The 22,419-nt window shown below is 40.6% G+C and overlaps 1 protein-coding gene across 1 annotated transcript in view; it reads left to right on the top strand.

Annotated features, from left to right (window-relative positions):
• The window catches only part of DCHS2 (dachsous cadherin-related 2), a 176,942-nt gene that overhangs the window by 92,027 nt on the left and 62,496 nt on the right, over window positions 1–22,419 (top strand). The window contains exons 3-7 of the mRNA XM_053658565.1: window positions 9,012–9,243; window positions 15,504–15,740; window positions 16,863–17,879; window positions 19,933–20,120; window positions 21,448–21,547. Of these exons, the coding sequence (XP_053514540.1) occupies window positions 9,012–9,243; window positions 15,504–15,740; window positions 16,863–17,879; window positions 19,933–20,120; window positions 21,448–21,547 (1,774 nt within the window). The remainder of the gene's footprint in view (window positions 1–9,011; window positions 9,244–15,503; window positions 15,741–16,862; window positions 17,880–19,932; window positions 20,121–21,447; window positions 21,548–22,419) is intronic.

Below are 22,419 nucleotides of genomic sequence, written 5' to 3'. Positions count from 1 at the left end.
CCATTTGCTGAAATGATCACTCTTTCCTCGCAGCACAGAAGTATCACTTTTATCATGAATCATGTGACTGTATATGTGTGTGTCTATTTTTAGACACCCTATTTTTGACTTATGTGTCAACTTTGTACTATTCCATACCCTTTCAATTTTTTAGCTTTATAATAGGTCATGATATATGTATTCTTTTAACCTTGTTCTTTATTTTCAAGATTACCTTGGCTACTCCTGACCATGTACATTTCCAAGTACATTTTAGAAACAGCTTGTCCAATTTCCACTCCATTAGAGCAGAGATACACAGTGTTTTGCACTTTTTATTTTCAGTAAGTCTCTTTTGAAGACTTTCTTCATTTCTTTTTGATCTGCTTACTGACCGCTCCTTCATGTAGACAGGCACTGCTAACACCTTTCTGGTTAAGCTTTTTCTTTTGAAATTAATGGAAGAATCTACCTACTTATGGCATGAGTTGATGGGGCAAAAAGGAGTCTAAATATACTTATTATAAGTAAATGTGTAGAAACTCACATGAAAATATCCAGTAAAATTACTATGATCTATTACTATACTCAGTGGAATTATTGTGAAGTATTTGATTAGATTTTACCAACCCCTGACTATGTGAGTCCAGGAATACTTTTTTCTATGTAAGAACATGTGGGAAGCAACAATAGGAATAAACAGAGGAACTTAGATTCATTCAAGTCTGTGCGATTATTTAAAGCTCAATATATGCACATGCAAATATTTATCCAGGGCTTCAGAAATATATTCTTCATAGATTTTAAAGCAATTATAAAAGGCCATCTCAGAATTGCACAACCAGTTTAAATCCAATACTGCAGTAGTCAAACATCTGTTTCTAATTAGTTGGTTTCAGATGACTTTGTAAAAGTATATATAAAAATTATCTTAACAGAAATAAGATTGTTTGATGCCAGAAAAAAAAATTTACTGCCAAAACATAGTGCATTAATTAGGAGCATTTTCAGTGGAATAAAGGATACCAATCCAGATATTTAATTTAAACCTCCTTGCTTACTCTTTTCTGTTTCCATGTTGAACCTACTCTCCACTCTTACTCTGGAAATTCCTTCCTTTCCTCCCAGCTTACCAGTGTCTATGGCAGTGTTCAAGGGCATCTTTAACCATGTCGCTCTTCCACAAAGCTTTCCCAGCTTGAACAAAGGGAATGCATCCCCCCCTCCCCAGCCAAAAGCTATTTTCTTTTCAAGATAGCTAAGAAAGTGTTTACAGGCTGTGTAGCAGCTTTGGTAGTTTTTAGAAATCAAAGAAGAAATGATCTTCGGGGTGATAATTGCTGTGGTCTGAAAGTTTGTGATCCTCCAAATGTAGAAGTTGATGGTATTAGGAGGCGGGGCCTTTGGAAGGTCCTGAGGGTGGAGCTTTCATGAATGGTATTGGTGCTCTAATAAGAGACCCCCCTCCCCCCGAGAGCTCCTTCGCTCTTCCATCATCTGAGGGCACAGCCAGAAGTTGGCAGTCTCCAGGTCTTTACCAGAACCTGGCCATGTTGGCACCTCAATCTTCCAACCTTCAGAACTGTCAGATAAATTTCTGTTGTGTATAAAGCTCCCAGTCCATGGTATTTAGTTACAGCAGCCTGAACTGACAAGGATGTATGTGAATCAGAATATTCTGTTGTAAAAACCTCTTGTTTCATAGGAGGAAAATCCTCTAACAAAGTACAACATATTCTAGATTATTGGACCAAAGACATCCTTCCTGTGGGTACTTCATATTCAAGGTTTCATCCTCTTGTTTGGGTGATTCATCCTCAGCCCAGCCCAGGGACAGATGGCAGCCGGTCTGCACCCTGCCTGGTTTAATGTAGGTTTCATTATTATTCAGGTGTGGGTAAGGAGATAATTGCCATTGTAGGGACAGTTTGTTGTACTCACAGATGCCAAGAAGAAGGCATGCCACACCAAGGGACGGTGTGTGTGTGCACATGAGAAACAGTGGGATCAGGAGGCAGAGGGAGAGAGGAGAGACTTCAGGCAGGGGTCTCTACTGTGGTTTCCAAGGGGAGGAAGGGGAGAGGCAGAATAAGCAGGCTTATGATTGGCCAGTTTGAATAGGTTCAGTGAACCTTTGGGGCAGTGGGGCTGCCTCTCGCTATCTGGTACCTGGCTGTGGAGTGATTAAGGCAGACACATGACGGCCTGGAGTGTGAAATGCCAATAAAGAAGGTGGTCGGGGTGTGGGCTTTTGATTGGTTGGTTTACTTTTGAGGAGCACGCTCACTGGATCCTGGTCAGTTCCTCCAGGATCAGTAAGGTCCCAGATGTCAAAGTAATACAGCCAATAGAGTGCACGGAGAATATGCTGCTCTGGTGCAGTCCCCTTGAAGAGGCGGGCAGAGGGTTCACTGGCTCTCCTGGTCTACTTAAGGCCACACAAAGGAAAATCCCTGTAGCTACCTGGTCTCACTCCAATTTATTGGAAGTAGCACCCAGTGAAACTGAGGGAATTCACCATTCAATTTAACTGTTGTCCCAGGATAGCGCCTTAAATCATCAAAGAAAGTTTTTGGCCTGGCAGGCAACTTTCAGCACTTTCTTCTTCTTTGTGTCAAATCCCATGCAATTCCATACAAGCTTCACTCAATTCTGCTCGGTCCTGGGCAGACAGTCCTCAGACTCTTCTTCAGACGCCACCAACGAGCGCTCTTCCCCTTCATCCTCCTCCCCACTTGCCCCCCTGCTGTCATCATCTCTCATGTTCATCTTCTCCTTTCACACCCTGTATCTCATCCCCACCCTTTTCCAAGTTGATTTCCTCCAGATGCTCTTGAGTATGTGGATCCACCTCCAGCGTGGTCTTCTGTTCTAGTCTGTGGAGCAAACTGCTTCAATAATTTCTCCATCCATGTAGAACGTGCTTCATGGCCAGTGCAGTCTTTGAGTGAGACCTTGGCTCTATCAGAGGGCACTGGTTTGTCAGAATCATCTTCCTTCTTCCAGTGTCTGGGGCAGAGGGCACTTGTTTAGCAGTGATCATCGCCACACCCGCTTCAGCCACTACTTCGACCACCCCCAGGGCTCCCGGGTGCCGGCTTCCCCACATTCCAGTTTGTTATCACCTCCAGGCTCCACTTCTTTTTTTTTTTTTTTTAAGATTTTATTTATTTATCTTTAGAGGGGAAGGGGGGAAGGAGAGAGGGAGAGAAACATCAATGTATGGTTGCCTTTTGTGTGTCCCCTGCTGGGAACTGGCCTGTAGGGAACCCGTCTGCAACCCAGGCATGTGCCCTGACTGGGAATCGAACTGCGATCATGTGGTTCGTAGGCCCACGCTCAATCCACTGAGCCACACCAGCCAGGGCATGGCTGCACTTCTTTTGGATTCACCCATGTTTCCTCTGCTCTGACCCAGGGCCCCTCAGCTGTCCCACAGACCAGCAGTTCTTTGTGGTGTCAGAATGCAGGCCATTAACGAAGCTGTCCTCCAGGCTTTCTCCCTCTTCCCCACTGCGAACACCCCTGCGGAGCAGCGTCTATGGTTCAGGCCATCGCCACTGTGATGCCTGATGTTAGAGGGAGGCCTCTGAGTCCAGGCCCATCTGCCTTTTCTTCCCTCCCCAGCCTTCAGTCAGAACATAGCTGAATGCACAGTGTGTTTGTCCACCTTTGTCGACTGTTTCCGGCAGCCCCCGTAGATGGTTGTTTCCCCCACGAGGGGTGGGCATTTGGCAGCCCAGTCTGGGTGCAAGCCCAGTTGCTCATAGGGACAGCTTGCTCCATATAAATGTGTCCAGGTTACAGACATACATGTCTTTGTGATGATATAATCCCTCATACGCTCATGGAAACTACCCAAAGAATTAGCTGTCTTCCAGGCTTCCATCCAGCACCCACTTTGACCTGAAGACCCCTGTGTTGATTTGGCTCGTTCCCAGGTTTCTGTTGCCAAATGCAGGACCATTTAAAGATCCATGTAGTAAAGAGGATCATCAATTCATCTTTCTCAGGATGAGCAGACAGTGACACATACAATGTGGATAAAGGTGGGGACACAGTGTTTCTGTGCTCTGCATCTTTTTAGCAACTGGTATCTGGAAATGGGCTATCAGGGCTTCGAAGTCCCCTTCTTCTGTGATGTTTGGACCCCTTCTTCTCCACTTGGGTGGCTGTCTTCTCCTTCTTGCCCATCATGTGAGTCTGCAGAAGTGCAGGAAGACCCAAGAAGAGGGCTGTGCATGCAGCCCACCTGAAAACGAGTTCTCCTGGAGGCGTGCCTGGCCATGCATTTTCAAAGACAATATTTAGAAGAGTCTTCCCCCTTCCTCTGAATAACAGGCTTTTAACAGCTTCCTTGCTTTCACTTTGGACCTAAAACTGCCTCCCATGTTCACCTCAGGATATATGAGAGCAAGACAGGAGACTCCGTGTGTGTGTTGTCCACTGTGCAGTGTTTATTCCCTTGCTTGCATAATATTAATACATTTCTTCCATGATGAACTGTGCATTTCTACAAGGTGAAGTCTGCACCTGTCATACTGTTCTGTGCAATACCTACCAATAGCACACGTCCCTAATCAAAAAGGTTGGCAAAGATAAAGTTAAGAATGTTGACAAGGACTGGGTAGGCTGTCCCTTAAATAGTAGTCTAGACTGGATCAGAAGAATAAATGAATAAATGAACTCAGACAAGATATTTTAGGCTCAAGATGTTGGATTTTAGGCCATAATGAATTTATTTAAAACAATAAACTGCACTTAGACAAAATACCTTTAACTTTACAGCATTACCTTGACAGTTTGTGATTTTTTTCTTTATCCTTTCTCTTCCTAATACATGTCTTGAATGTGCTTTGGAAGAAAATTGCTGTGAGCTCATTTGCTGGTGGTTACTAAGATATTTATTTGTCCATAGAATAATTTTTTTCTCATAAGATACCTAGATGTTCTGGGCTTTTTTTTCCTACTTAATCTTGGGCTGACTGTCAATATTTTAAAAAATTCAATCAATCACTTCTATTTTGTTGGTATCACTTCTGAAGTAAACTATTTTTGCTGCTACTGTAGCCACTATTTATCTCATCTGCAGAAGCCATGAGGGTGCTATAAAGTTATGCAATGGAAGCAAATAATTGGATTACATTGGAAATCAAATGGGCTTTCATGGTAAAGCTCTGTAATTTAATTATTCCATATTTATATATAAATTCCTTTTTCCCTTCTCCATTTATTCTCATCGTGCAAATGTCTCTTTTTCTGGTGTGTATGTTTATTAGCATTCTATTTCTGTTTTTTGTGATGTCTTGAATTCTGCAGCTGAAACATCTGTCTGAGATAAAGGTATTTTGTCTCTATCTGAGCATTCCAGGCTCTGGGCTGGGCGGTGTCACACCGACAGTATAGGAAGTAAATTGATTTTGCCCTCCACCGTTATATGTATTCATGACAAAAGCTGGCTGTTGAGCTTGTGCTGCGGGGTTTGTGTGTAAAGCAGATAGCTAGCTCTCCAGAAGTGGACTTACCGAGTAAAAGGGTACGCTCATATTTTTACCTTTCTACTACAGCTTTATTGAGCTATAATTAATAAGCTGACACCTTTGAGATTTTGTTACCTATCTGTAAACTGGACTGAATCCTGACTTTTCTTAGTTTCTTCACTATTTGGCTATGACGCATCAAACCAGCCTTTACAATTTTCTGAGACACTTCTGATTTGGAGTCACTGAGAACAGCGGGTGCCGTTGAACCTTGCTGGAAAAGACTATAGCTAGTCCTCCTCGCTACGCACTTGCAGCCACCCTGCAGGGTCCACATTAAAAAGGGCTCCTCCACACTCGGGAACTGTATGCCACCTGGAGATCTAAGATCCTACTGCTTTTGAGGACCTAGCTCAAGAATCCCCTCAGCACTGAGGTTCCCACCGTTCACTGCTCAGAGCTCAGGTCAGCTTCTGAAAAATAAAGATCTACATCCTTCATTTGCAGTTCTGAAACCCCAAAGAGCTCACCTGGGAAAGTTTTAAAAACTCATTTGTTGAGAAACCTGACTTGAACTGACATGAGGCTATCCACGGTTTTTATTTTATTATTTTATTTTATTTTATCGTATCTTATGTATTTTATTTTATTTTCTCTCCCTTTTTATTGTTGACACCATCACAGATGTCCCCAGTTTCCTCTCCTTTGCCTGCCTCCACCTGGTCCCCATCCCCTTCCCTATGGCCATAGCCACACTGTTGTCATGATTTTTTTAATTGCTGCAGAGTAATAAGTGCTTGATTATGGGATGAAACTTTAGACTAGTCATGCACACAATATTACCTTTATAAAATTTGAGTAATTCAGAATTCAAAGACAGATCTATCTGGCCTCAAGTATTTAGGATAAGGAGTCTATAAAATCTTATAATTGATGGTGATTAACCACTATAAATGCTTTCATGTGTTATGTCACTTCTTCCAGCAACAGGCCTGCAAGGTGAGGAGGTAGCCCTGCTTGACAGAAGAGGCCACTCGGACTCAGTGACTCCCTGACTTTCTTGAGGCTGCAGCCCCAGATGCGGGCAGGGCCACACAGCAGACCCAGACCATTTGGCTTCAGACTGTTCCACTGGGCCACCAACCCGCTGTACAGCCTCAGTCTCCCCCATTGCAAGTCCTTGTAAACAAGGACTCTGTCTTCCTTTATCCCTAAGGCTGAGTCTGTGGTTGACATTTACCTCATATAGTCTATAAACAAGCCTTTCACGAAAAGTAAAATTGGTACCATAGCAACCCTTAAAGAAATCTAATCTAAAAGAAGTCACAGGGTCTTTGGGGACACACCTGCGGATCTGCTATTTACAGTCTTGTTTATCTTGGGAAATTCCTTAGCTTCTCTCTGCTTTGGTTTTCTCATCTGTTAAATGGGGGACACCATAAAAGTCTGAAAAAGGGAGATTATAACAATCAAAGGAGAAACTATATGTAAAGTACACTTAAAACATTCACAAGTGGTTACTATGACACAAAATTTATCTTATTTGATAAATTCAGCAGCTAAAAGTTGAAGTCATAAGAAAGGAAGACTAAGACTAATACTGCAGAAAGATTCATTGTTCTGTGACAATACACTTTTCATTTTGTCCATCTAATATGCTGCCTGGTTTTGGTAGCGTTGCCTGATTTAGGATCTTCATGGAGAGCCTAGGAATTAACATCTCTGTTCTCAAAGATCTTCAGCGGAGACTTCCTCATCTTTTCACATCTTCCCCACTTTCTCATTACTACTATTACCTGTTGTCTCAGCCCCTCCTCAGACCTAAGAGACATCTTGAACTTGAGCAGAAATAGAAAGGAAGGGGAAAGGGAAGGCAACGGGAAGTCGCAGCAGGAAAAAAGACCATTTGGGGAAACAGCGGCGTCTCTGTTTGATGGTATGCAGTATTTTCTATCTGTTTGATGGCATGCAGTATTTCTGCATCAAACAGATATGCAGTATTTTCTATCTGCTTACAATCAGCCTGCAGTCCCCATTTCTCCACCTGACCTGGGGACCTCCTGGACCTTCAGGTTTGCTGAAGATACCGAGCCAATCTGCATTGTACGTGTATAGGCTATATGCAACTTCCTTTGTTTTTCTGTCTTCTGTTTTACTTCATTGCCGGCATGGCCCTGGCACTGTATTCAGCTGAGAACAAGGAAAATCATACTTTCTAAAGATGTATTTCTTACTTTAGTTTAGTCCCCAAAGTCTGAGGTGTATGGAAACGCGGAGTATAAGAGCCACTTCCAGACTCGTCCTCAATGTCATCCTGCACAGCACTCTTGCCCTCACAGGAGCTCCCTCCAGATCTGCACAGCAGTGGACCTCCCTTCCGCTCCTGTCAAAACTGCCTCCCCACCGTCTTTTTCCTCCTCAGTGCCTCCCTGCCACAGCAGAAAAAAGAAAAGAAATTTAAAGGAGAAAGAGAGCAAGGGAAGGGGGGGATAAGTGAGTGAGAAAACCCAGGCTGTGTGCCTTACCAAGGATATTTGTCAAAGATGAAAGTCTCGCAGTGTACCAGATACAAATGGAAAATGGTGCTTTAAAGTAGGAACATGTGTTTTTACTCTGGAAAAGTAAAAATCACGGAGGATTATTTTCTTCTGTTGCGTTCTCTCTGCTTCTCCTTGTTTTGAGATGGAGGCAACAGAAAATAAACGGTATCAGATCCACTTCTCACTATTTTATGCAGTGTATTGCTTTTCTAAAACTTGAACAACTCAGAATTCTGAACTAAATTTGGCCCCAGGTATTTAGGATTACCTTCAGTGCTACCACTGATGATTCCAAACAGCCCCTGACTGATTTCCCTCCTTCCAGCCTTGCCGGCCTTCAGCCTGTTTTGAATACTGCAGCCAGAGTAACAGTGAAAATCAAGGTCAAATCAAGCAACTTCTCTTTTAAAAACCTTCTGACAGGTCAGAGCCTTGGTCCTTTCAGAGACTGTCAAAAAGAACCTCCACAACCTGTCCCTGCCTTTCGGTTCCAGGAGCAGGACTGGGACGAACGCTGCTGCACTTCTGCCTCAGGCCCTTTGCACATGCTCTTTTCTTCCGTTATGCTTTTCCAGTCCAGGTCATTGAAGTCTAGCTTCCCGTATCAGTCTCTAATTCAAATGGCACCTTCTTAGTGAGGCTTTCACCAATGACCATTTCTAAAATGGTATCCTCCACCAATACTTCCTTACCCCTTCTCCTTACTAGTTAAAAATGCTCTGGAGATAAAGGTGAATTTTTGTTCTCTTTGGATATCAGGAAAACTTTCTTTGAATATCTTTGGCCTCTAGTCTGAAATTACTGTCTCATGCATGCTTAAGTGCAACAGCATTTATATTTAAGAATAAGTGCTGAAATATAGCTATCATGATATTACATGTAAGCTCATCTATAAGGAGCTCATTTTAAAGTTTTATGCATTTCAAAAGTCTGTTCTAGGACCTTTGTCAGTTATTCTGTATCCCAGTGTTCAGGAAAGATGCATTTGTAATCCCTTCTCATTTGTCTACAGGGTGGACTAAGTGCCCAAGCTTTTGTTCGTGTGGAACTGGAGGACATGAATGATAATGAACCTGTGTTTAACCCGTCTACCTACGTGATAAGCATTAGTGGCCAGACTCAGCCAGGAACCGAGATCGCCAATGTTCTTGCCACTGACAGGGATTCTGGGATATATGGAACAGTGGCTTACGAGCTCGTCCCCAGTGACCTGTCATCCCTTTTTACCATCGACTCTACCACAGGTACGTGACCTTGGAACAGCTCTCCTCCAAAATCAACATCTTCTGTGAGACAGCCAGAAAATTACAGGGTGATTTCTTTTTTATTAGCAGAATGTCATAAGACTCGTATCACCTTCCAGAAGGCCACGAGGTGTATTGAGAAGAGCCGGGGCTATAGTTAGATTAGACCTGGACCCGAGTCCCAGCTTGCCTTCCCCTGGTCTTATGATTTTCAGTGGCCACAGTCCCCTTACCTGAAAAAAAAAAAAAAGAAAATAGTGACAATTACCCCTATGTTGCAAAGTTTTCATGAGGATTAAAGGCAGAAAATTATGAAAAACAACTGGGCAGTAGTGGGGTTTTTTTCTGTATTCCATCTAAGAATAATTTGCATCATTTCAGTATACAAATCATGTTAGTACAAAGAGCCTCGGACAGACACCCCTTTCTAATACTCGGTCTGGCATTCCCTTAATCTCTTTGGATCTTAAGTTTCCTTATTTGTTTGTTTTTTTAAGTAATACCTAAAGCTCCTTTTCATTTTCTAATACAGTAATTGTGTTTCTGCAAAAAAAAGACCAGTGAGCAAACAGAGTTTTGTTTTTTTAAAGAAATAATTAGTATTTAAGTTGTTACTCTCCCCATCTTATCAGATTCTTATTAACAAAATAATGTCTGAAATAATTATTACTAGAAAACATAAAATTTCAAGTATATTACATTATAATACTTTTGAGATAGTAGAGCTATTCTGGTCCAAAAATCAGGCTGCAAAAAAAAAAAAAGATTTTTTTCTCTTTTATATGAGATTTTTTTTCTCTTCTTCTTTCAACAATTTCATCCTATTTTGTAGTTAAGAACACTTAGCATGCGATCTGCCCTCTTCACACACGTGTGAGTGGACAGTCCTCTGCTGCGGACTTCAGGGGCAACGCGGACAGTGGGTCTCTGGAGCTCACGCACACTGCTGAGCTGACGCTTTGCTCCCACTGTTGGGCACCTTCCTGTTTATCCTTCCCCATCTCCTCCTGGCAACTGCCGTTCCACTACGTCATGCTATGAGTTTGACTATTTTAGATACCCTGGTTAAGTGGGATAATACAGGATTCATCCTTCTGTTACTAGCCTATTGCACTTCACATAACGTCCTCCAGGTTCATCCGTCTTGTCGCATATGGCAGTATTTCTTTCTTTTAGAAGGCTAAATTATATTCCATTATGTATAGGTACCATGTTTTCTTTATTCACCCATTGACAGATGTTTAGGCTTTTTCTAAAACTTGGCTGTTGCAAATAGTGCCTCAGTGAACAGGGCCACGGTAGGCATGCTCCGTGTTGTCCTATTGGATCATTACAACACCGTTGGCAACAACCGTATTCATTAGCAACAAATAGTAATTTACACACAACGTCAAATCTCCCAAGTTAGTAGCCCCAAGAGGTGGACAGTCCACTTCTTGCCTGGAAAGTGCATCTGGACTGTGTGACCACTCAGCACTAGTTGTTTACAATGGCAGTTTCTATAAGGCAGAGTTTTCCGTGCTCCAGATGACCCACTGACATGGCCCTTTAACATTTAAAAGATCAGAAGAATATACTTTTTTTGGAAATTGGTCTGCTTATCTTGGCTTTTTCGAAATTCCCCTAAACTGAGGACCTTAACTGCTTGTCAAAGTGCCAGGCCCTCTAGGGCAGTAGCATTGCCAAACTTATATGGGTCAGCCAGTAATCAGGGCACAGAATCAAAAAGCACTTTGCAGATTGTTTTTAGAAGACATCGACACACTTATCATCTAGTTTCCCCTAGAAGATCTGGAAGAATGAGCTTCACAGGGCCCTGTTTCTAGAAGATATCTCTGTTGTCATGCTGGCTTCAGTCAGCCATAGGCTCCCACTCCTGGCACCAGGCATAGGACAAATACCATCATTAATCATGGAAAACACTTTGCATGAGTCATTATCTAGGGAAGTATCGTGCTATTTTTTTTAAAGCAAAGACCAATTTTGTAATGGAAATAGCTTCAGGTGATTGTTGGCCAGTACCTATAGTATTTCATATCGGTGCATTTAGGTTGTAGACATTTCTCAGTCTAACAGTACTTAGAATTTAGTTGCACTTAATCACAACTCATAAGAAATTCATAAGGGCTGGTAATGCTGTGCTTTAACCTTTAAATTGAATGGCATTATCACTAACTATAAGAAAAAGCTTGCCTAGTGAACAGGGAATCTCCAATTTGAGCAGTTGCATTCAAGTTCATCTGTTGGCTGACTGCCACTCCACACACATTTTCTCCACTGCACATAATAGGCTTTCAGGCCATGCCATGAAGATAATCTAACTGTTGGTGTTCTCAAAGAATAGAACAAGGATCAGTTGGGGATGTGGTTTTCCTATGCTGATCTGTGCTTTTGTTGTAACCTGCAGAAAGCTGGGCTTTCTTGCTTAGCCTATAAGGCCCATCTCTACAGAAGCTGCCAATAGGAACAGTCTCAAGGAATTGCATATATATGTAGATATGTATATGGATGTGTATATGTAAGTATAGCTATATCTACTTGTGGAATAAAAGAACAATTCATATGTTTTAAACTGAAAAATGATTCAAATCCTTATTACAGTCTTGTAAGAAATTGCAAGACAGTGTTATTGATAATACAAAGCAAAACTTCATTTAAAACCCTCTTTCCCTATTACACCATGGTAGGTGGTTCTGTGGTCCACCCTATTTTTCTTCAAAACTAGCCCAGACTCTTTCATTTTCTTTCCAGCTTGTCTGTGCTGGCTGTCACATTTCTAGATATATATGCTAAATAAATGCTCATATATATTATATATACTTATATATAGTTTTATAATTATGTAGATTATAGTTTTATATAATTGATTATATAGTTGAATAGTTTTACAGTTATAGATGTTATATGAGAAGAATATTGAGGACTGATGAGCAAATTCATACATTGTCACGTCTTCCCAAGTTTTTCTAAAATTCTCTCTTCAGGGCATTCATTCACTGGCTCACTGGTCCCTTTGCCCTTTCATTCTGATGCTGCCCATATCAGACGTGCTACCCTGTGAGCTTATGGAGTGTGTGTTACAGGCTCATGTTTTCCTGAAGACAAGAGATTTTTCCATTGACCTATTTGTGCCACAACCAAGACTCATGTGTTAAAAATAGAGCCTTTGACTTACTCTGTTCATCTGGTAAGAACAGTGTTTTGGAGAAAACTGGAAGGGGTGTGTGGCAACGTCATGGTTGTTTTCTCTTGTGGGTTTATCTTCCTGGTCTGTTTTTGGTTTTCTAAGTGTGTTGTTAGTTCAAAGAACATTTTTGTAAAATGTGTTTAGGCACCAGGAGAGAGATATTGAATTGAGTTTTCATTTCTCTTATTCTCAGTTCGTTGGGTTCCTTTGATGTGGGCATGAGGCAGACCACAGTGTTTTGAGCTTTAAAAGGAGGAAGCACAGAGGCATATTTATTAATAGCTCTTTTCATGTATTTTTAATCCCATTTAATGAAATATATGTAGATTTTTTCTACATTGTTTGAAGTGTCCCTTTAGTAGCATGAAAAGAACAGTTCTTTAGCTTTTGTGTTTGTGCTATTTATTTAGTAATTTTACACTGAAACAAACATAACTTCTAATTTAAATTATTTTAAGGTGACAGAGATTGCAAGCATTTGTGTTGGTCATTTATTGTCGCTTAGCTATTTTTTTTCCCACAAAATTAACCATTGGTTAAATTCTTGTGGTTTACCTCTTTTTATAGAAACACGTTGATATAAAGAAAAGTCAATAAAAGTTCTAAAAAAGAAAGTAACTTGTCTACTCAAGTCAGAAAATGGAAGCAACTTCATCCTATTAATACATATTTATTCCATGACTATTTATCTATGCCCCATGCCCTGTTATAGATGTTGGGAATGCATCTGTAAATAAAACAAAAATCCCTGCTCTTATATATTTTACAATAAAAGCTTATACTGCCTCTCTTGTTGTGTGATCTATGTTTAGTTGTGATGTACACAAAATCCAAGTCAGCACTATAGCAGAACAGATTATTAAAAGAGTAACTGAGTGAACTAAACTGCCAGACAAGGGCCACTCTGTCTCCACATTTAGCTGTAATCTTTTGTTTGTATGGGTGTATGGATTTTAATATGGACTCTAAGTAATGGAGCACAGACTCTGTTTTTCTTTCTTTCAAGGGCAGATTCTTTTCTAATATTAGTTTCATGCTCAGATTTCATAGTATATAATGATTCTCATAATTCTTCATGATTGTCACTTTTCTACATATAGAACATTCTGATATGTAGTTAATAAATTAATACCACATCTTATTTCTTAAAGGATATGAGCCTGCTCGCACCAAAAAATTCTTTTTTTTTCATTTGCAAGACAGAGACTAAAATTAGTCACAAGCACCTAATCAGTGTAAGTCACTTTTATAGGAAACAAAAGCATGTTAGAGAGTGTTCTCATGTGTTTTTCCAATATAAGATCACAGACTCTTGGAGATGAAAAGGACTTTAAAATTCAGCTCCCTTATGTAGTAGAGGAAGAAATTGAGCCAAAAAGAAATGTGCTGTCTTGCCTAAAGGTGCACAGTTGGTACACAACAGACCTGAACTTGAACCTTGTGGCCTAGACCTGTAATCTGTTCCTATATTGCTCCATCTCAGATAATAATACTTTTAAACATCTTTTCCATTTATTGCCTATTTGAGCCTTACACAACTTATGGGATAAGCAAGGTGGACATTTTTATGCCCATCCGCAAATTAAGAGAATGAAAACCCTTTGAGTCTTAGTGATTTGCTCAAGGATGTAGTTGGAAACCCAACACTTGAATTTACTTTGTAAACTTCCATTTCAAGGATCTTTCTATCAGTATGACATTAAAAAAAACTAAAGATAAAGCTAAGATAAATATAAGTTCCACTGATTTCAACTTAATAACATAAAAAAGATCCCATTGTGACTTCCTACATAAGCTTATTGCAATTCCAAACTACCTATTGATTTATTTACTCTTTGGCATTGAATAAATACAACTGAGTGAAAACTTCCAAAACAGGTTAATTGTCCTGTTGTAAATTTTATTTTATTGACTTCATTGGGGTGACATCAATTAATAAAATTATATAAGTTTCAGGTGTACGATTCTAACATATCACCTGTATATTGCACTGTGTCATTCACCACCCCAAGTCACATCTCCCTCCATCACCATTTATCCCCTCTTTACCCTCTTCTTCTTCCCACCTTCCTTTCCTTTTGGCAATCACCAGATTGTTGTCTGTGTGTATGATGTTTCTTGCTTTTGTTTTTTTTGCTTAATCCCTTCACCTTTTTTTACACAACCCCCCAAACTCCCTCTGACAGCTGTCAGTCAGTTCTCTACATCTATGAGTCTGTTTTTATTCTATTTCTTAGTTTATTTTGTTCATTAGATCCCACACATAAGAAATCATATGGTAGTCGTCTTTCTCTGACTGGCTTATTTCACTTAGTAGGATACTCTCCAGGTCCATCCAGGCTGTCCAGAAAGGTAAGATTTTATCTACTGATGGACACTTGGGCTGCTTCCAAATCTTGGCTGTTGTAAACAACTCTGCAATGAACCTAGGAGTGCATATATGTTATTTTGAATTAGTGTTCCTTTGGATATGTTCCCAGAGTGGGATTACTGGGTTGTAAGGCAGTTTCATTTTTAATTTTTTGAGATATCTCCCGACTGCTTTTTACAATGGCTCCACCAGTCTGCATTCCCACGAACAGTACATGAGGGTGCCCCTTTCTCCACATCCTTGCCTGTACTTGTTGTTTGTTGATTTATTGATGATGTTTGTTGTTTATTGGGTTCTTTTTGACAGCTGTAAGGTGATACCTCATTGTGTTTTTAATTTGCATTTCTCTCAGGGTTCTGCAGAGAAATGAACCCAATAGCAGCTAACTATGTCTATATCTATATCTATATTTGTGTCTATGCCTATGTCCATATCTATGTCTGTGTTTATGTCTATGTCTGTGTCTCTGTCTATATCCATGTCTGTGTCTATGTCTGTATGTATATCTATTTCATCTATCTAGAAACACCCTCGCACAGACACACAGAATAATGTTTGAACACGTATCTGGGCACTCCATAGCCCAGTCAAGTCAACATAAAATTAACCACCACAGTAGAATCAACAGACCAGATGTTCTATTGCTAATCAGTATTTATTGCATGTTATCTGTTTTTTTAACTCTTTCTTTTCTTTCCCCAGGAATTATTTACTTATCATCCACCCTTAGTCATTTGGAATCCTCTACACTTCTGTTAATGGTCCGAGCTCGAGATGGTGGTGGGCTCCCATCTGCCATTAATGCTGACGTCACCATACACATTCTTCAGACAGCTCTGGCACCGGCTGAATTTGAAAGGCCTAAGTACACCTTCTCAGTTTATGAAGATGTGACTGAAGACAGTCCTGTTGGAGCAGTGAAAGCAAGAGAGTCCTTGAGTGAGTACTCACTTCCTCTGCTACACTGAAATCCCCTAGTGCAACATCTCCTGTATTTTCTTAGGTCGTATAGGCTTATATTGAATCTCTCCTTTTCTCCATGAAAGAAGAATGAAGAGAGACCACACAGTCTGTGGTTTGGTCTTTGTCCTTCAACATTATTTATATCCTATAATTTTTTCTAATCACAAAAATAATAGATACTTTTAAAAGAAAATTTAAAACAAAAAAAACTCCTCATAATGTGGAAAGTATACATCTCCTACAGCCCACTCACCAAACACATACACACATAAACTTTTTTACAACACTGTATCCTAATATCTTTTTTCTACTGTGTGATTTGTACTGTATTTTTTCTACTGTATAACTTTGCAGTTAACTGTACCTCATTTTGTCTCATTTTATACATTTGAATGATATTTCAGCTCAGATATAAAACATGTTTTATCTGGGAGGAGAGGAGTATAAGGGGATGGAATGGTAATGGAAAAAAATTTAATAAAGGTTATGTAATGTTTTTTAAATGTTTTTAAATGTTTTTTAAACATTTCTCTTTTGCTATCAATTGGAATGATTTACAGTATTTTGCTAGTGCAGTTAATACTAAAGCAATGTCCTTGTGCGACTTGTGGAAGCGTCTCTGAAGGAGAGATTCCCAGAAGGGAATTAGGGGCTCTGCCGCCCTCTCAGTCCCCTCCTTGCCCCGACTCTGTCCCTTCCTGGGAGAAGTTGCCATTCATAGGTAGATATCATAGAGAAACAGCAACATAAACTTTACTTGGCTCCCTCGAATATATTAAAAAGACATCCAAATAATTTTCTATCTTTTCTTTTTACCTCTTGCAAGAGGAATGAAGAGAGGTAGTGAACGCTGTCTTGCTTTTTGTCCACTGGACATTACCTTTATCCATGAAAGCGTGTTTAACTGCCTGTCCACTGTCCCCAGGGTTTGGAGAGCTAAGCAAGACGTAAGAAGCTGCGTTGTATTCTCTGTAGATGTAGCACACGTTAATATTACATTTTCAGATTTCAGTATTCCCAGTGGGTGCGTTCTTTTGACATACAATGCTAGCTTATTTTTTTTATTCTTCCTTTTTTTCCTTCTCCTTTTTTATTCAGATTCCTCGGAGCCAGTGTCTTACAGAATCTCCTCGGGCGATGAGCAGGGAAAGTTCTCCGTTCACCCGTGGCTGGGCACCATTCGAACCCAGAAGCCTCTGGATCACGAGACACAGCCCGTGTTCGTACTCACCGTCCAGGCGCAGCTCGGCAGCCCGCCAGCCTGCAGCAGCACAGAGGTCAACATAACTGTAATCGACGTCAACGACAACAGCCCAGTGTTTCCTAAAGCCTCCGACGAGGTAAAAGTACCCCGGCTCGCACTGCCTGGCACGGCCTTGTACCGTGCACGTGCGGAAGACAAGGACAGTGGCCGGAACGGATTCATCCGCTACTCCCTGGCCAGCCAGGACCCCAGCATCTATTCCATCGACCCCGGGCTGGGGGTGGTGTACCTCAATGGCAGCCTGGACGGCGACATGCCCCAGAAGCACACACTAACTGTCATGGCCCAGGACCTTGGCGTTCCTCCCCGAGCTTCCCTGTTCGTGCTGACAGTCATTGTCGAGAAACAAGAATCAAGCCCACCCTTGATTTTTGGAAATTTGGTCTATCAAGTAGAAGTTAGTGAGTGTCTTTCGCTGATGACCCAAATACTGCAAATACAAGCCTACCCGCTTGGCCCACAGCGAGAAACCTCCCGGTTTCTGTACTCGCTGGAGCCCAGCGCAGACTCAGCTGTGTTTGCCGTTCACCCCTACACAGGTTGGATTTATCTGCGGCGATCGCTCGACTATGAATCAACCCAAACATACAATTTCAGAGTGTTTGCCCGGATCCCAGGGGACAGACTGCCACACAACGCGAGCACTTTGGTCATTGTTCACGTTCTGGATGAGAATGACAACCCCCCTGCCTTCCTGCACGATGTGTTGTTTTTGAAAGTGGAGGAGAGCCCCCTTCCCCAAGGGGTAATAGGCAGAATTACAGCGATTGACAGAGACTCGGGAAAGAATGGGCAGCTGTCATATTTCCTTTTGTCCGATGGAAGCTTCTTCAAGATGAATCCTCATACAGGTAGCATTTTGTAGCTTCCCCTTTATTCCTTTCAAACTCGAATCAACAAAACCCAAATCTTATGGTTGCAACATTAGTACAAACACAGTTAGAATCACAGTTTTAGTACACACCAGATTGATTACAGTTCTGTGATTTTAAAATGAAGCGAAAATGAATAGAATTTTATCTACAATGCTTTGTACTTCTCTTGCCTCTCACCCACCTATTGCTAATATATCGGTCTTATTCTAAATGAGAGAGACAGTCAGAACTGGATTGAATAAATCCTTTTGTAAAGTCTAATTTTTCCACCAACCTTTTTCATTTCTAAATGTTAAAAAGTCAGATGACATTTTGTAAAATATGAGTGTCATTGACGTAAAAGTGGGAATCAACCCAAGATTTCAAAGCCACTTTATTAACATACTTTTCCCACTCTCATTGTGATAAGGGAGCCACGGACAGTTACTTACAGTGAGTTCTTTCAAGTCTTTTATACTTAATTATGGAATGAAATATAGACATGTTATTATAAATATTATAAAATTAATGTAAAAGTGTTAAAAATTATATATACTTACAAGGACTTTATTTAATCCCTGAAACCACTTACAAATGAAATACATTCATGGAACAACTGTATAGCTGGGGAAACCGACCCTGACAGCTCAAATAACATGCCCGAGGTCACGGAGCTAAAAGGACATGAGAGGCAGTCACCACTTGGTGCATTTCCTCGAGGTACCATGTACATCGTGGCTTGTGTAAACTACACCCCATACCTAGTAATGGATAGAATTTGAATTCAGTTCTGATTAACTTTATTCCAGAGACCCCTGCTGTATAAATTGGGAAAAGGTGCCCTTTCCTCCATCCTCCAGCAGATGGAGCTTTTCCCCAGGGCGCGTGGCTCACAGAGAGGATCAGGGAGCTAGATTCCAGCTCCCATTCACTCCTAATCTGGTTCCTCTCTGCAGGACGCACCTGCACAGTTACGCAGGATGGCCCTGCTTGCTCTTCACTTTCCTAGGCTGGTTTTCCACGTCTTCTATTTTACTCAGTGATCTATTTTTTGAAAATATGCAAACTACATCTGTTTCCCCTATGACAGTTTCTCTCCTACAGTGAGTGCAGGGCCTAGTGTTCCTAGTTTTGTTGCATGGCTTTAAGCAGGTCTCCCAGCCTCAGAACGTGGCTTCCTGATCATGAATAAGGAGGTCGTTCCTGACATACTCAGGCCAGACACAGCACTTGGCCCCTAATGGCTCTTGACCGTAGGTAGAGGCAGTTACAATTTTGTGTCTGAGTTTCCAGCGCTCAAGTGTGAGGAACATTGCCTAGAAGTGAGTTCTGAGCAAGAATATGTAAAATAAGGCTTGTAAAGCATGAAGAGTTATTTGGGAAGTCACTCTCCATCGTCACACATATATTTTGTGAGATAATGATGAATATCTGTATATATAAAAATAAAAACCGTAGCTTGAGGAATGTATTTGATTCTCAGGGAGATATTTACCCTTGTTTTAAAGAGATGATAACAGCAGCCATCTGGGTAGTGACTGATAGCCTACAGAATGCTTCTAAATGTATGAATGCATTTTCTGCTGATAGGAAGTAGGCTCAGAGAGGTCCTTCTGCGTCCGAGCTGGAGAAACTGGGACCCAGACTCAGAGCCTGTGACCTGCAAGCTGAGGCATTTCTTTCTGTTATTCTGTGTAGCACCATGAAGGGGGAGATGATGATGTTGTTAAAATCTTCTGAGTGATTTCTGAATTCTCAGAGTATTTTATCATCTGCTTCTATGAATTCAGTTTTAATTTAAATAGTTGATGGTAGTAGCTAAGTTGAAATACAAAGAGTGGCAAATTTAAAGTGGCATTTTTAGGAGAAGCTTCAGAAAATTCTTTCAACAGTAGAGTGAAACTACAAATGTACATGGTGTCGGAGGTCGTTCTTTTACTCCGAGGTTGATAGTGTTTGATTTTCCTTTTCACAAATGATGTTGAATGTGGTGCTCAGTGCCAGAAGGCTAGTACACAGTATCAGCCTCTTTTTCCTCTGCGTTCCTCAGGTGAGCTGATCAGCTGGGTGGCGCTGGACCACGAACAGCAGGTGCACCATCAGCTGACTGTCCTCGTGACTGACCATGGCTCCCCACCTCGAAATGCCAGCATGGTGGTTTATGTCTCAGTCACTGACATCAATGATAACAGGCCATACTTCCCACAGTGCTTACCCGGGAAGGAATTACACATCAAGGTCTGTAGGCTGCAATAGCCTTGGCAATGAATTTGTAGTGTTCTTAATTATTTGTGTTGAGCACCATCTTGTGGTAAAAAGCATGAATTTATCAAATTAGTCATGGTGTGGCAGTGCATTCATTTCTAGAAGACCTAGAAATTGTGCATGTGTCCAAAGTATCCTATTTTTAAAAAACAAAATGGTTGTACGTGCCATTTGTGATCTAACGTCTAGCAGTTTTATGATTAATGGAGATCTGCCCTTTGTAAACAGACACAATGGTTTCCCATTATCAGTCACGCTCAGACAAGGGCTGTGTCTCCAATAACAGGCATGCATCTGTTTGTGCAGAGCTCCTCACCAGCGGTTGGTGCACACTGCCAAGACGGGCAGTGAGAGGTAGCAGAGCAACCTGTGGCTCTAACGTGCAGAGACATATATCCAGAGATCATAAAAGCTGATCTTTTTGCGGACACATGCAGACTTCTCATTATATTTATATTATCTCATCTTTTTCATTGCTATGTTGTTGTATGTTTTATAATGTACACAGTGAATTAGCACGTTAGTTCATGGACATAATTAATAAGTACGTATATCTTGGAGGTGCTCATACTTTTTAAAGATGAATGGGTCATATGAACAAAAAATTTGGAAGCTATAGCTCCCAAACAACTGAATTGGACATTCAAATTGTGCTCAGATATGCACCCTGTGCTCAGGGTGCTGAGGAAGTTAATAACTTTAAACTCATCTTCCAAAGTCACATGTAAAGAAAATTTTACCCAAGCAAATTATGATATTATTATTATGACTTTCATCAGATCATAAAAATATCTCATGGCTTCATTAGGCAATAAGATTTTTAAACTTGTAGTTCAACTCCATGTGTAAATTTCAATATTCTAGAAAAGTTTCTGTTAATTAGTTATCTTTCCTGTATGAGGAATGTATCCTGAAATAAAGATTTTTGTTTATCTTTTGCATATTTTAGACCTTAACAACAACCTTTAAGGAAACATCCTGAGAGGGTGGTGAATGAAAAGATGCTAGAATTCTTAAATACTTTCAAAAGCTAAGATTGTTTAGTTAATTTTATTTCCTTTTTCACCCTTCGGAATTAGTTCAAATGCTGTAAACAATTTGTTCAAATTGTGTAAAAGATTTAAATTGTAGTATGGATTTATATCCATATAATTTTTATATGGTAGACATTTGAATTATATGGAGACCTAAAATAGTTTTTTTTCAAATGCTTAGTTGTAGCATCTTCTTCCACGTAAGTTTATTGCTTTTCTTTTAAAACCTTTTCCAAGTGGTTCTAAGCCATTTGTTTTATTGACAGGTTCTGGAAGGTCAGCCAGTAAATATGTTGGTCACAACAGTGTTCGCGAAGGATCCGGACGAAGGAGACAATGCAGAAGTTACGTATTCAGTATCTTCAGGTAAATGTCACTGCCCGTAAAGAGCTGAGAGCCTTTAGAATTTTCTCTTTTGTTTATTAATTATCCCTCACTTTCTGGGAACATAGTTAACATCGAAAATAACACCATATTACACACAAAACACATTTATTATTGTCTAGAATCACCTTTACATTAAAAAAATTTAAAGTTTAGCGAAAAACAACCCACTGACCATCCACCGTAAATGAATAATTTTTAATAATCTGAAGTATGAATCAACATTTATTGAAAGGAAAGTAGCAGTTAGTGGCTAGAAAGTGGTATCAGTACAAAGAAACACGATTATGAACACCAAGCATCTATGAATCTCCATGAAGACTGTCTCCAGGTTAGAGCAAATCACACCTTCAGAATGTCACACATGCACATAATCTACATGTATGTGGGAACTTCATAGAGGCAGGTGCGCTTTTGTGTGTTTATTTCAGAACCTACAGATCTCAGATGTGTTCCAGTGATTAGGGTGGGCTGGGTACCAGTGAGTAACGTATATTTGTAAGATTGTTCTATTTTCCTTAAGGAGGGACCCTCAAATTATGTAAGTTTCAAAACTTATCAAATCAGGATCATCCCGATTAGAGCACAGGCAGGAAAACTCCAATAAAAGATGTCTGAGACCTTTGTGTAGAAAATTGCACACTATTAACAAAGACATGAAAGAAGAATGAAATGAGAGGCCTGTCGTGTTCCCTGTGGGGTGGGTTCCATCCCTGCAGGAGGACATGGTGGGCATTCTGAGATAATGAGCCTGCCGCAGAGCCACGCGGAGGGCTCCTCTGGTTCTGGGTTGTCTTCTCCGCTTCAGAGATGCCTTCTCCTTTTCCGTTTCTCCTCCCATTAGTCACCACTCC

This window comes from Artibeus jamaicensis, unplaced genomic scaffold (assembly GCF_021234435.1).
Source record: "Artibeus jamaicensis isolate MK-2021 breed Jamaican fruit bat unplaced genomic scaffold, CSHL_Jam_final scaffold_537, whole genome shotgun sequence".
Classification (NCBI taxonomy): domain Eukaryota; kingdom Metazoa; phylum Chordata; class Mammalia; order Chiroptera; family Phyllostomidae; genus Artibeus; species Artibeus jamaicensis.
This window is presented reverse-complemented; position numbering and strand designations above follow the sequence as displayed.